We start from the raw sequence: 13,936 nt of genomic DNA, 5'->3' as shown, positions 1-13,936 counted from the left end.
GCCTCTACAACCAACGCTACTGCTGACGAGCTCCATTTGCTGTCTTCAAGACCTTGCTGCCGGGTTCCCTGTAGATGGCAGAGGAAGCCGATGTGGTGCACGAACCGAAGGCCAGTGACTAATGCAGTGGTGTTTCAGGGCTCGACGTGCTGCCGCAGTTGCTAAACTGTTGGTTCTCGGCCGCGATCTTCGACGAAGACGAGCCGCAGCTGATGCTCGGCTATGCCGGGGCCGCGCAGCCATGAGGAAGCGGGACGAAAGCAGCTAACAGAGCTGCACTCCATTCAGGCCAGTAACACTGATGGACGCCTTTGCAGTTGTCGCATATCTTGGCGGCACCGCAAAGTCATTTTTCTGCAATGAACCATCTTTTGTGGTCTGGCCAAGCATAGTGATTAACCAAGGCGTTTATATCGTCAACCCACAGGATGACTCGTTTTTGAAGCTGCAAAGCACCGGCATTTCCAAGAAAGCTGGCTGCAAATGGTAACACCTCATCTGCGCCAGGCTGCCTGTCCAGCTGCCTGAGGAACCAGAGGCGGTGACCACTGAGAGTGTGGTCGTTGTAGTCACTGCAACCAGTTCTACCACGCAAGAAGCATTGATTAAAAAAATTCTGATTATGAGGCACGCCGTAGTGGGGGACTGCGGAAATTTGGACCACCTGGGGTTCTTTAACGTGCACCTCAATCTAAGGAAGCATCAGTGGCATACCTTGGTGGCTCGGGGATAAATTAAACGCTTGGGTGATTTGTCGACTGCGCCATTGTAAGAGACGAGTTACGCACAACACCCGTTCCCTGGTCAAGCCCTTCTATTTCTCCGCCTCGTCGTCTTCTCTTCGCGCTCACTTGCGAGCGTCCCAGGCCAAGAGCTTTTTGTCTTTACAGTGCAAATATATATATATACATATATATATATATATATATATATATATATATATATATATATATATATATATATATATATATATATATATATATATATATATATATATATATATATACATTGGTGAAGTGCGGAAAGCAGGTCAAGCCCCTGCCTCACCCCCATCCCCCACCCGGAGACGGAAAACTTTCGGCCTATGCGAGTGGGGGTGGAAATTCACCCTTCCTTGTTCAATTATCTGTTTATTTGTGTGCAGTTGGCGCATTCAAGTATTCAAAAGTATTAGAAAAATCTTCTCATTTACAAACAGTGATAAGTTAATGCGAAGGCCGAGTAAAGTCGGGCACTATTTGATTCGGTATTAAAGAGTTACGAATATTCGCACAACCCTAGTAACTCCAGTCCGGACCCGTAGCTGCGGCGATAACGCTCACATTAGACGTACTACCACTAGCACCCCATTCGCTGCTCAGTGCTTCGTCATTTGCTCCTAAAAGTGCCACATATCGCACCTACGGTACAACACGGAAGGAGTGGGGAAAAGAAACATGAGAAACCTCTCAAGTAAGCGCCAACCATTGAGTGCAACGCAGGCATAGCTTCCGCCTTCACCGCCAGCGCCACAAGGACTGACGACCCCTGACCCTGTTCACGAAGCTTAGGAGGTTCAGGTGTCGCCAGACGCGGTGGCGCCAGCGACGTCACAAGAAGCGAGCTTGTTCGATGCCGAGTGCCTTCTTTGGTCGTTTCAGTTAGCGTCAGCAGGCATTCGAGCTTCTTTTTAGGTAATTGCGTACGTGCTGTGTAAACTGAGAGTATCTGCCGTTGGCCTGGTCAGATGCGACACTGGAATTCAGCGCATATGATAAGAAATGCTGATGTCACTACCTGGAGTGTCCACATAATCGCAATAAGAACACAATATTCCTGGCGTACGGACACACAAAGAAATAACATGATTATGAAGAATGTCGTAGTGGAGCTCTGAAATAATTTCGGCTATGGAAGGTTTTGTAACTTTCAGCTAAATCTAAGTACATAGGCGTATACAGCAGGTTTGTTTTGGCGGGTCGTGCTACGTCCACATTCACGCAATATCACAACGTTGAGATGCAGTGACGAAAGCAAGCGCAGATAGCAGCTGGCGATACTGCTTTCAAACGGGATGGTTTAGCGAGCAAGCTTTGAAACTCTCACACAAAATGAGAAGCATGCCTAAATTACCCGCAAATTCCAAAACACAGTGCGTTCCCAGCATATGACGATCCATTGCAGAGGCTTTCCACCTCTGCCTACTGCCTTGAATGTATCGAGTGTATGACCGCTGAAAAAAGAATTGAACGCATTTGACAAAATAGGCTCCAGCAGGTATACATTTTGCCCCTTCTACACCTTCAGCCGTAAAATATCATAAAACAGCGGAAAAACATTCGTCGCTGGCCTTATCGAAACCGCGGTGGGAATACCAGAGCGCCCGACAGGCTCCCCGATGCATGAATATTTCATAATCATCATCATTTAGTAGTATCCCATTTGAAATTGGGTGGGGTCATATCGTTACCCAGCCTGATTTAGTTACTCAGGTAAGTTACCAATGTTTTTCCCACAAACATTCTTGTACATATATCTTTCGTCTTCTCTGCCTTGAACCGCTGCCTGTACCTTCAACGGATCTGGTTGGGTCAGTGTGTTCTCTGCTTGTTTTGCACCAGTTCGCCAAACATCTCCTCCTTATGTCGACCGCTGAACGGTTGATACTTCCATCCACTCTAAATCTAAGCGCTTTCGGAAGGTGTACGTTGCATACATGTCTCGCTGAGCGAATTTCCTTGCATTCAATTAGTATGCGCTCAGGGGCCTCCGAATTTTTTCTGGAGCATACACATGCCTCATCAAATTACGTGTATTTCCTCCGATATCTATTTACCATTACGATATCAGCTCGAGCTTCAAAAAGCAAGGCACTAGCATTCGTTGTATCGTACAGGTTCTCCCTTCTAATAACTATTTTGCCATTATTGTAAATCTCCGTCGTCCTTTTGGTTTCCATTCGCTTGCGCCTAATTCCCTGTCTCTGTCTAGCTCACTTTCTTTATGATCACTCGCGATTGTCTCTCTACACTTTCAATTACCCTGTACTTGGTTGCCAACTTTCTCGACCTCATACTTATTACTGTGCCCACAATTGCTAGGTACAGAAACTTCTGCACTTTAGCCACCCATTCATTTTCACATGTGTTCCTCAGTGTTCGAAATTAATTTTGCTCTGCGCTTCCCTCACTTCAAACGAGGCCCCACCCATGTTCCCTTTGCGAAGTCCCTTTTGTGGTTTTCACCTTAGCTCGCAAACCCAATATTTCGTTAACTTCGAACTCCGACAACATATCCAATTTTAGGCACAGAATGGACTTTGCGAACGTCAGCGATGGCACCATGACTCCTTTTCAGATTCCACGCACCCACCTCACATTGTTACGGTGGAAAAAGAGAATAAGGTCGTCGACGGTGAAGACGACGAAGTGGCAACAGTCTCTCTGGATTCTCGGCTGCTGTTTATATACGCCTAGTAAATACACCGTGGAAATAGTTTTATACACGTGACATTTTGGTGGAGGTGCGGGGTACGCGCCTTCTCCACGGAGCTCCGCAGCGGACGTTTCACCCAGCCTGGGACCATGCTTCCAGTGAAAGGCACCGCATCTGCAGCTGCAACGCCAACTACGTATAAACAGCACGTTAAGGTACGGACACACTAGCGTCAAAACGCGCGCGGCATGCCGCCGGCGGCAAAAACGCCGCGCGGCAGTGAGGCCACATCGGTTGTGTGCGCGGCGGCCGCCGCCGAGTCACGTGACAGCGCTGATCTCGCCTTGTCTCGAACTGCGCGAGCATAGGCGCGACATCGCCGTTGTCGCGCGCTTTTTCCTTGCTAGGAGCAGGCCAGCTCCTCGTCCGTCGTCATCTACCGCGCTGATCGCGTTGATTCCTGCAATGGCAGATGCAGACGACGATGTTCTGACGACGATGAGCGTTTTGGTCATTGTGTGTTCTCCGCTGTTGCGACGGCGGCGCGCGCAAAAGGCACGCAGACGAAGGTTTTGGGTGCACCCCTGCTGGCGCTACCGAGACGTCGAGGGGCAAGCGAATGTTTTGCTCCGCAGCACACCGCTAGAGCACTCTAAACAAGTGTGCTCACCCCCACACATTCCTGCCGACGTGAACATTCAGCGGAAGCTCAGATAAAGAATGAAAACAACTCACCAGTCAGATCGAATGTTTTGCCGATGATCACCCACCGGTTCATTTTGGCGTCCTTGTCTTTATAATCCGGATGGGTTTTATCATATAGAAAGGGGAACAAGCGAACAGTCTCTAGAAATTGCTCCATCATATTCTGCCGGTTCAAATTCATTTTTCACCGTGGATGCACACGAGCACGTGGATGCACATAAAGCAGTCGCGGCTGGCTCGGAGCGCTCGGTCGTCGATCGTGGTTCCGCCGCCACCGCTGCAAGTAACTTCGGCAGTAGCCAAGAGGTGGCGCTTAGGAGAAAGCCCCGAAGTCTCTCATTGGTTCGCGGCACGCGGCAAGCCGCCGAAAATGGGTCCTGGACCCATCCTCTGCGCGGCAGACCAAACCGGTTCCGCGGCAGGTTTCGCGGCACGCGGCGCGCCGCCGGTGGCGCGCCGCGCGCGTTTTGCCGCTAGTGTGTCCGTACCTTAGTCTACCTCTGCCGCAGGACCCCGACAAGTTCACCGGTCTCGATAGTGTTGACGCAGAAGGGTGGGTGAAGATGCATGAGTGCGTCAGGAAGGTGAGCAGGTGGGATCCGACCATAATGCTGGCCAATGTCGTGTTCTACTTCAACGAACGACCATGCTCTCTGTTGGCTTTCGTCCCTAAAAGATCCCACAATGAGGCTAGGACGAAGGGCTTTCGCGTACAAGAGTATTCCTAGTCGGCGTTGCATAGGTCTGGTCGCCTACACAAGGAAGCCGACTGCTTGTCCTGCTACCCTGTAACCATGCCCACCAACGCTAACATGGACGATTTCCCAAGTGTTCTTTCCATTTCCGAGCTTTTGGACATGGTCAGCGAGCAACGCCATGATGCCACTTTGAGGACCCTCATTGACCGAATGCAGTCTGCTCCTACTGATCCATCGTTACCGTGGTTCGTTCTTAACGACGGGATATTGTACCGACGCACTTTTCATCCCGATGCTCCTGCCCTTCTCGTTGTCGTTCCTCAATATCTCCACAATTTTCGGCTGCTGCTTATATATACGCCTTGCAAATACACCGTGTAAATAGTTTAACACGCGTTACAATATTTATTGTGGCCCAAAAGGCCCTATGTTTCATTATGGTGGCAGTCGACTTGGTTAGTAATCTAGGTGGGTGCTTGAGTAAGTCTTTCCTTCGTTTATGTATACGCGAACGTATTCATATGGCTTCACCATTGAAATGACTTGCTGTTGAATTGAAACCACGCAGCTACTAGCGTCTTAAATAGAGATCATAATTCCCGATTTTTATGTGTCGAATTTAAGGTCTCAATTTCTTGTTACGCTGCCACATTTATTTGCCATTTTGTGTAAATGCCTTGCACTGCCCGCTAATAGCACTATGTGGTGCGCATACATCAGTGCGGGATCCTTCTGTAGCGCCATTTGTCCATTACGCGTGTACGATAAGTCAAATACTGATTGACTGTTTGCAGTTATCTTTCCGTGGCCTTAACATAAATCGTGAAAAGGATGGAGAGTCCGGGCATCATTGCTTCAGTCAGTCATTAGTGAATTTACACCACTTAATTCAATAGCCATTGGCTGCTAGCGCTGCTGCGCGGAGGAGCAGCCGGCCACGCCCATCTCTGAAGTTACGCTCTCCCCGCGCGATTGATACGGCAGGAGCAGCACAGCCGCCGCGCGCAAATCTGGGAAGCCATGCACTGCAGACAGCATCTACATGCAACTGCAGCTGTTTGCTTTGTGCACTACTGGGCTAGATTGCGATATCGCGCATACATGCTCTTGCCTGGCCGTGCTACTTGCGACTGACCGGTTTTGTCGATTGAAGCTCATTCCGAAGCGAAGTCTGCCAAGGCGTCTAACCAAGAGCGGCTAAACGTGAGGGCGTGCTGACAATGGCGCTTGTGGCTTGTCCTAAGGTTTCGCGTGATCCGAGGCGAGTAGGCTTTCCAAAAGTAGACAAAATAACCGAGACCAGATTACCACGACACTGACCAGCGGCGTGGTCGCGCGCGGCCGCTATTGAGCGTCTAGAAGATAGGCGGTTTCTACCGGAACGTAAATATTATAAGAATTTGAAAGCAGATGTTCGCACACGCCTGTTTGAACAACTGTATGAATAAATTACGTAGTAAAAATAGGAGGAAGCGGACTCATCCAAACACCCTCCTTTATTGAGGTTTACAGCGGTTATTCAGAGACCTGGACTGGGAAGAATTTGGGATATCACTTAATTGGGAATACCTTAGTAACTTGCGATTCGCTGATGATATTGCCTTGCTCAGTAACTCAGGGGCCCAATTGCAATGCATGCGAACTGACCTGGAGAGGCAAAGCAGAAGGGTGGGTCTAAAGATTAATCTGCATAAAACTTAAGTAAGGGTTAACAGCCTCGGAAGAGAACATCAGTTTACGATAGGTAGCGAGGCACTGGAAGTGCTAACGGAACAGATCTACTTACGGCAGGTAGTGACCCAGGAATCAGATCTTGATTCTGAAATAATCGGAAGAATAAGAATGCACTGGGGTACGTTTGGCAGGCATTCTCAGATCATGAACAGCAGTTTGCCATTATCCCTCAAAGGAAAAGTGTATAACAGCTGTCCCTTACCAGTACTCACGTACGGTGCAGAAATATGGAGGCTTACGAAAAGGGTTCTACTTAAATTGAGGAGGACGCAACGAGCTATAGAAAGAAGAATGATTGGTGTGACGTTAAGGGGACAAGAAGAGAGCAGATTGGGGAGGGAACAAACGCGCGTTAGTGACATTTTAGTTGAAATCAAGGCAAAGAAATGGGCATGGGCAGGACATGTTATGTGGAGGGTAGATAACTGATGGTCATGAAGGGTTACGGAATAGATCCTAAGAAAAGGGAAGCGTAGAAGGGGGTGGCAGAAAGTTAGGTGGGCGGATGAGTTTAAGAAGGTTGCAGGAACAACGTGGCCACAATTAGCACATGACTGGGGTAGTTGGAGAAGCAAGGGAGAGGCCTTTGCCCGGCAGCGGGCGTATCCAGGCTGATGATGATGACGATGAAGATGATTGTCTAATAGCAGCCGCGTATAGGAATCTGCTATATTACGAAATAAAGCATCCTGAAAAGAGATAGAAGAGGGCTCCAGAAGAAAGAAAAAGCAATTGAGACAAACGTTACTTTGCTCTCCGTTTGAGAGATTTTCGTGCCTCGCAAGGCTCCAAAGTTTGGCTGAGATGTTTGTAGCAGCGTATGCTACCACCGGACTGTGTCTTTTCCTTAATTTCGATGGATGCTTCAGTGCTCATCTAAAAAGCTTTGGGATTTTGATTGTGAAGGTTTGACTTGTAATGATAAAACTGTAGCAGAACCTGCAACGCATTTTACTTGTAAGTGGCAGTTTCCATTGGTCAGCGGCCTTCGCTAATGTCATGGCCAGGAAACGGATTTGCTCAAATGATCTCGTAAAGACAATTCTAGTGTAAGCATATTTGTGAATACGACCCTTTTTCTTTTGCTTCTACCTTATATTATTGATTTTTTTTTGCAATTACCAAGCATTCCACCCGTAACTGATGTTACCGCTAATAATCGTTTTTTTTTCGTATTTATTAACATCTACCTCTCGAGTAAACTATGTGGAGAAATAAATCTTTTATATGATAAACAACTTTTCTTGAAAAGCGAATCTGTTATAAAAAGATATCGGTTTACGTCAATAGTGAGGGAAACACAGAGACATCAAGTTCTCTGTTCGTGCTGTTAAGATCAGCTTACAAAACATTAAATATTGTTCATTTGCGGGACTTGTTTTGCTTACTGTATAAGTGATGATGCGATAAATGTCGCCGCTATTAGTATATGTACGCAGGGAGGCATTAAGAAACGCAGCAGAAAAGTTTTCTCTAGTTTGCGTCAAACATAAAGATATGTATTTCAGCTTGCGTACAATTATAAAAAAGACTTCCTAGTACTAAATATCTACATCACCTATCATGGGTCTGCAATCTGATAAAAAGTTCAAGATGCCATCAAAATATTTGGCCAGGTATTTCTAAATATGGTTTGTAGACATCTACTTAGTATTCAGTTCCCAACATTGGGTTTCTTGCGGCAGCTTGGGTCCTCGCATGCAGTAGTGTTAATGCACGCGTTCCGAGAGATAAAAATAATCACACACCTTTGAAAGGAATCATAAAATGTATATGCGCAATCGCTCTTGCCGCGACATCCGTATTTGAAACCGCGACATTTGATTTCTCAAAATGTTTGCGTAAGGACTTACCTCCTCTTGGATTAGGTTGTGAGATTTCCCTTTGTAACGAAATCATATTATCACTTTTTGCATATATAGAGAAAAACTTAATTAAATTTAACGTACTATTACGTGGTATACGTAAGATATTTGGTAATTGCGATCTCAACGCAATAAATGCAGAGCCGTGAGTGCTGGTGAGGGTAGCCTGCTGGACGAGTTGTAATACAGTTCGCAGCATGGGGTTGCCAGTGAGCATACTGCAAAACTCGTAGAACATATTGACATAGTGGAAGGCAAACACTAAATTAAAGGAACGGCGTTGGACATAAAAATACGTTTATTTACGTCAAATTTTGTCCCCCAACAGACCAAATGACGCATGTGTAACGCCAATCAGACACGCATTTCTACGTAATTATCACAAATGGCCCTGCACCGCATGATCATAGCGTTTGTAATTGAGTGCCACTTGTATGCGGGATAGATAAGGAAATGTCAAAAGACGCATGTGAACAAGCATACAAAATCAAGGATGTGTGCTGTACACAACATTCTATTACTGGATGGGAATGTGCATGTTGGACATCCAGGTCGTTCTGTCAATGGTAGAATGCGCGAGCATAACAGACTGTTTTCAATGCGGCAACCTGTCATTGCACTGTAAGCACTATGGTCTTTGTTCCCTGTTACGAAACACATTATCTATTGCGAAAACGAATACTCAACAGATAAGCTTATTCTGGAAGCTTTCTACGTCAAAAATCTAGGGGAGCATGTCGTACCTGCTCCTGACAAAAAAAAGCATTAATTTTTAGACAGGCATGGCCATTGCTTATTATTCCGTAAAAATGTGTAACTGCTGTTACGCGTTCATCGCTCGTTTTGCAGAGGACAACAACTTGCCCAAATAAAACCAAATCTAAGTTCAGCACTCTACTATAAAAGCAGTGTTTTCATTTTTTCAGTATCCTTTCCTGTTTAGCCATTACGTTCCCGACCATATCAAACACTCAGTGCGAGTGGCTATTAGCGCTCTGAGAAGAGCCGATATCATCGGGCATGTGGAATTTTTTTATCTTCAATGCGCATAACAGCTGCCTTACAAAGTGCGCAACGAGCTTGCTTAAGTAGTTGCCTAGCGCAATACCAAGAACCAGCTCGCTTACCTTGACTCCCCAAAAAATAGGGAATATATGCAAGAGATTCGTACGTCCCGTTTGCCAGATCTGAAACGAGATGAGTAGTCATAAAACAGGCTGAGGTATCATTTTCCTCGCAATTCTTCCGACAATGAAGACAGCCGCATTAAAAGAAGGTTACAGTGAATTGTGAAGAAGGTAGGGTGAAATTGGACGCATAGCATATTTCGAGCCTTAAAAGAGCACTTCGATTGGGCTGGTATGATTGCCAATGTAAAAATGCAATTTCTTGCTTGTTATCAACTACGTAACGCCTTCTGTGCACGGAAGAAGCTCACCGGGAAATGATGGCTTTAAGCGAGAAACAGTGTCCTGCGGATGCTTTCAAGACTTTTATTGTCACACTATTTGGCTGTAAAATGAGCCCCCGAGTAGGATTCAAGAATGGCAGAATGTAGCAGACTTTCAGTTATTTCAAGGCATTATTCCCACGTGGTAGTCTTACAATGTTGGTATTTATTGTTTATACATGTTGTTCTATGCCCACATGGTTGAAATGATTTTCATTGCTTCTGTATTCCTCCTAGAATAACGTGTTCACAGTGCAGCGGTTTTCCAAATAAATGAGCAGTCGTAAAGAACACTCGCAGTTTGATGCGAAAGAGGAACCATTGATTGCCAGAGAAAATTAGTAGACAGTTGTCCGAAGTAAAGACAGTGGTCTTATGGCTGCGCAAACTCACTGAAGAAGCACAGTAGTGATGAAGCGCGGCCGCAGCTGCGACGGAATTGGCCTTCGCGCTTCCTCTCGCTCCAATGCGAACCCTACCGGCGAAAATGCAGCAGACAAGGGAGGTCGCTTTCAAGATAGCTTTCTGCCCCTAACGCAGCAGACGCCGGAGCGGACACCCTCATTTCCCTCCCCGCCTCAGTGCCTTGCGCGAGAAAGATCGCTTTCAAGAAAGGCCCGCGCGGCTCACCATCCACGCGTCCGTCCACTCCGACGGCTGCACCATACGTAGCAGCCGTCGGAGTGGACGCCCTCCTCCCTCCCTTTCACCCGGTGCCCTTTTTGCGAAGGAAAACGGCACGCTTCCTCTCCACTTTCCTCCTTAAGCGGGGGCTACATGGGGCGTTTTACTCCTGCGATTATCGCGCGCCAAAAAAAAAAAGAAAAAAACGCGCTGGCGGGACGCCGGCCATGCTACATGAGGCGTACGGCGAACGCCGCCGCAGTGTGGCCAGACAAGGCAAAACTGTTTTGGCTACCACTAAATGAACGAGCAATGCTCATATGTTGTTTGCTTGTGTTAGAATTAATAAATTATGCAATAAATACCCCACTAATATGTCTATACACATTACCAGGTATGTCTAGTATTATATCGATATTTTTGTGGATGTTCAGTGGAGATAGTTGGCCGGAAATGTTTCGTATGGCAACCCTATGTGACTGAGACGGCTGGCCGCTCCCGCCGAAAACAGACGGAAGTGACTCCGACAGGCACTTCCGGCAGCGTCGGACGCGTGCGCGCCGCGTGAAAATCTAGCCGGTCCTGATCGGCGGCGGCGGGCGTTTTTCTCGACGCCGGGCGTCAAATCGGCGCTCGAAAATCACCTCAAAAACGGTCCACGCATTCCGGGCTTTAGGGCGAAAATGAGCCAGCGAGGAGGAACCGCTATTGTCGACTCGCACTCGCACGCTGGCACTAGCGCATAGAGCATACGACCAACGGCGACCAAGTTATCGCCCTTGGAACTTATACGGGACATCACGGCGACGACGACGACGCCAAAAGCATAAGTGCGCCTGGGATGTCCATATATACGCTATCACAATCAAACCTTGCTGGGGCGGCTATTTTTGTAGCAATATGAAGTACCATATACACGGTGCCTCAACTATCATGCAGCAAGATTCAAAAGTATGCAAATGCCACATAGCTGGACAACGACAAGGTAATGTTGTTGGCTATCACTCAGGGATACTCAGATTAACTGTTTATTGCAGTTCGCCTACTTGCATGATTAGTACTGTTTACCTGCTGCTCAAGCACTTTAACTTGAAGAAAAGTGTCAATGAGAAAACTGTAGAGCTACATGAAAAACTCCCATACTGCTCAATGCGTGCTGCATAACATTGTTTTTCCGAGCGTGAAAGAAGCCCGCGAAGACACGAAAAATTGCCGCGCGATTGTCCGCCCGAGGCCCGTTGCGTGTAATGATTTGCGTGTATTCGCGGGCTTCTTTCACGCTTGGAAGACACTTTTATGTAGCACGTAGTGAGCAACAGAAAGCCTGATGCTCTACAATTTTCATCTCATGATATGTGAGAAGGTGAAGATTTAAGACTAATTACGCATTTAGGCGAAATACAAAAAAATTATCTGTGTACTACAAGCGACGGCCAGCAATATTACCTTGGTTTTCTCCCGCTAAGTGCCATTTGCATATATTTAAATCATGGTGCATGATAGTTCGGACACGCCGTATAACGTGCAGTGTACTAATTGACGGTTAAGGGAACGAGCATAGTGTTAGTTTTCGCCATTATGCAGGCGGCAACGATTTCACAGTCAGGCACTGAGCCTTTGGAGAGGTGCGACCGGAGGGCTCTCCTTTACAATCCAGTGTACGATACCTCGGCAGTAGGCACGCAGGTAGCGTTAATGTTTGTCGATATCAAACACTACTGCTTAGACTTGAACAGCTTTAGCTCGGTGGTTTTACACATGGCGCTATCCGTTCATGCTTAAATAGTAGCGATCCATGCCAATAAATGATGGGATGCTTCGAAGACGGCGACGTGGCGTTCACGCGGGCCTATTACTTGCATGCCTGGTGGCAGTAAAACAGCAGGCAGCTCTCGATCAAAACGCCATTTGGGCCAAATTTTCGGTCTTTGCGGTGCTCGCCTGTTCCATACGTCTTCTTCGGTCTCGTATCATAGGGCGATTTTGGTGGGTTTTTTTTTGGCCTTGCTCTCGCTGCGGCCGGCGAACACGGCTGCTGATTTGCCGTGGTAAAGATGAACGATGATAAAGCTCACAAATATCACTGGAACCCTGCAGACTGGTTCCATGGGCGCATGGCTGCGTCAGAATGCTGATTGCCATCAAAGGGAGATTGCTTCTGCTAACTTTCGGCTTCATGGTCACCTTTCCAGACCAACGTCAGCTCTGGCGGGGAATACTTGCCGCGTTATTTGGTGTGTCCATGCTTAATACTACTGTTTTCGGTAGCCGGTTCACCCTTTTACCACAATCTCTTGGTCAGAATTTCCAGTGTTGAAAAGTGAATTTTCTATGGTGGCTACTCAGACTCAGTGGTTTAATCATGCTACTAGTAACTAGAGCTAGGGCCTCTATGACAGAGACACGCAATAGAAAGCACCATCCAACGTGTTCAGCCAGCTGCCCTCATTTACGCGGCCTCAACCATCACTGGTCAATGTAAAGCGTGCATTTTGCTCATTGCAAATTGAAGTCATAGATGAAGAGGGTTTTATATAGAAGACGATGACTGCTTGGCTTGGGACACTGATATCATCAATACAGAGGTTAGAATGGGATCAATGAAAGGAAAGAAGACGGAAGCATTGATGTCGGGCTTGGTTATTTACGTTTGGTGGTGGAGCTCGGGTATTGAGACTGCGGCAGGCGATTTGCCGAGACTGCGAGGCCACGGATCGACGCGGCGGTGGCCACTGTGTGGAGTTTCGTGAGGCGGGACGATCGTTGATTTGACTCATTTGACACTCTGCCTTGTAGTTTCATGGTCCGAGTGCTGCAAGGTTGCGGTGTCTCCAGAGCTTGACGAGAGAGATCCTGTCATCCCAGTCCTCTGGTTAAGAGAGACAATGGTACGTTCGCCCGACCACTAGAATCTCAATTTGACGATAACTTCGAGGTTCGCAAAGCCTGGACGATGAGGTTTATCCGTGACATCCATCCTCAAGACTGAGGTATGACAGCCGTCTTGTAGATTGAGCCCTTGAAGTCACTAGGGCATTGAAGCTGGACCTGTCGTACCAGAGTAGCGATGACGGCTTCAAAGATTCCAGCTCCAAACGAAAATATTCGAGAGTGACCGTTGAAAGTTCAGTATTAGTATTATGCTTTTTGCTCTGCGATGTATCACGCCTCACGAAGACATTGATGACGACAAAGAATGACGCTGCACATCATTTCACACTTGTGTTACCGTCGATGTGACTGCGACAAGAATCGAAAAGAAAGCTGTTGAGTTTCCACGAAGCTCTCGCAGAAGATTAACAGCAGAGACTGCTGGTTGATTGATCAGTTGATCTTATCACCCGCTGGCGTATGTATGGGCATCTAGGCGTACGCACGCATTGTTACCGGCTAAAAGCCGGCTCTTGTCAACGTAGAGAAGCTGATTTCCAACAGGTAAATTTCGA

General features: G+C 47.1%; 1 protein-coding gene across 3 annotated transcripts in view; it reads right to left on the bottom strand.

Moving 5' to 3' along the window:
* LOC135898171 (uncharacterized) overlaps window positions 1-13,936 on the bottom strand; it is a 143,081-nt gene that overhangs the window by 66,573 nt on the left and 62,572 nt on the right. For all 3 annotated transcript variants that reach the window (XM_065426974.1, XM_065426984.1, XM_065426993.1), the window contains 2 exons: window positions 9,544-9,603; window positions 6,604-6,636 (listed from right to left, as the gene is read on the bottom strand). In XM_065426974.1, the coding sequence (XP_065283046.1) occupies window positions 6,604-6,636; window positions 9,544-9,603 (93 nt within the window). The remainder of the gene's footprint in view (window positions 1-6,603; window positions 6,637-9,543; window positions 9,604-13,936) is intronic.

This window comes from Dermacentor albipictus, chromosome 10 (assembly GCF_038994185.2).
Source record: "Dermacentor albipictus isolate Rhodes 1998 colony chromosome 10, USDA_Dalb.pri_finalv2, whole genome shotgun sequence".
In the NCBI taxonomy this organism is placed as follows: Eukaryota; Metazoa; Arthropoda; class Arachnida; order Ixodida; family Ixodidae; genus Dermacentor; species Dermacentor albipictus.
Note: the sequence above shows the minus strand (reverse complement) of the source record. Positions and strands in the feature narration are given on the sequence as shown.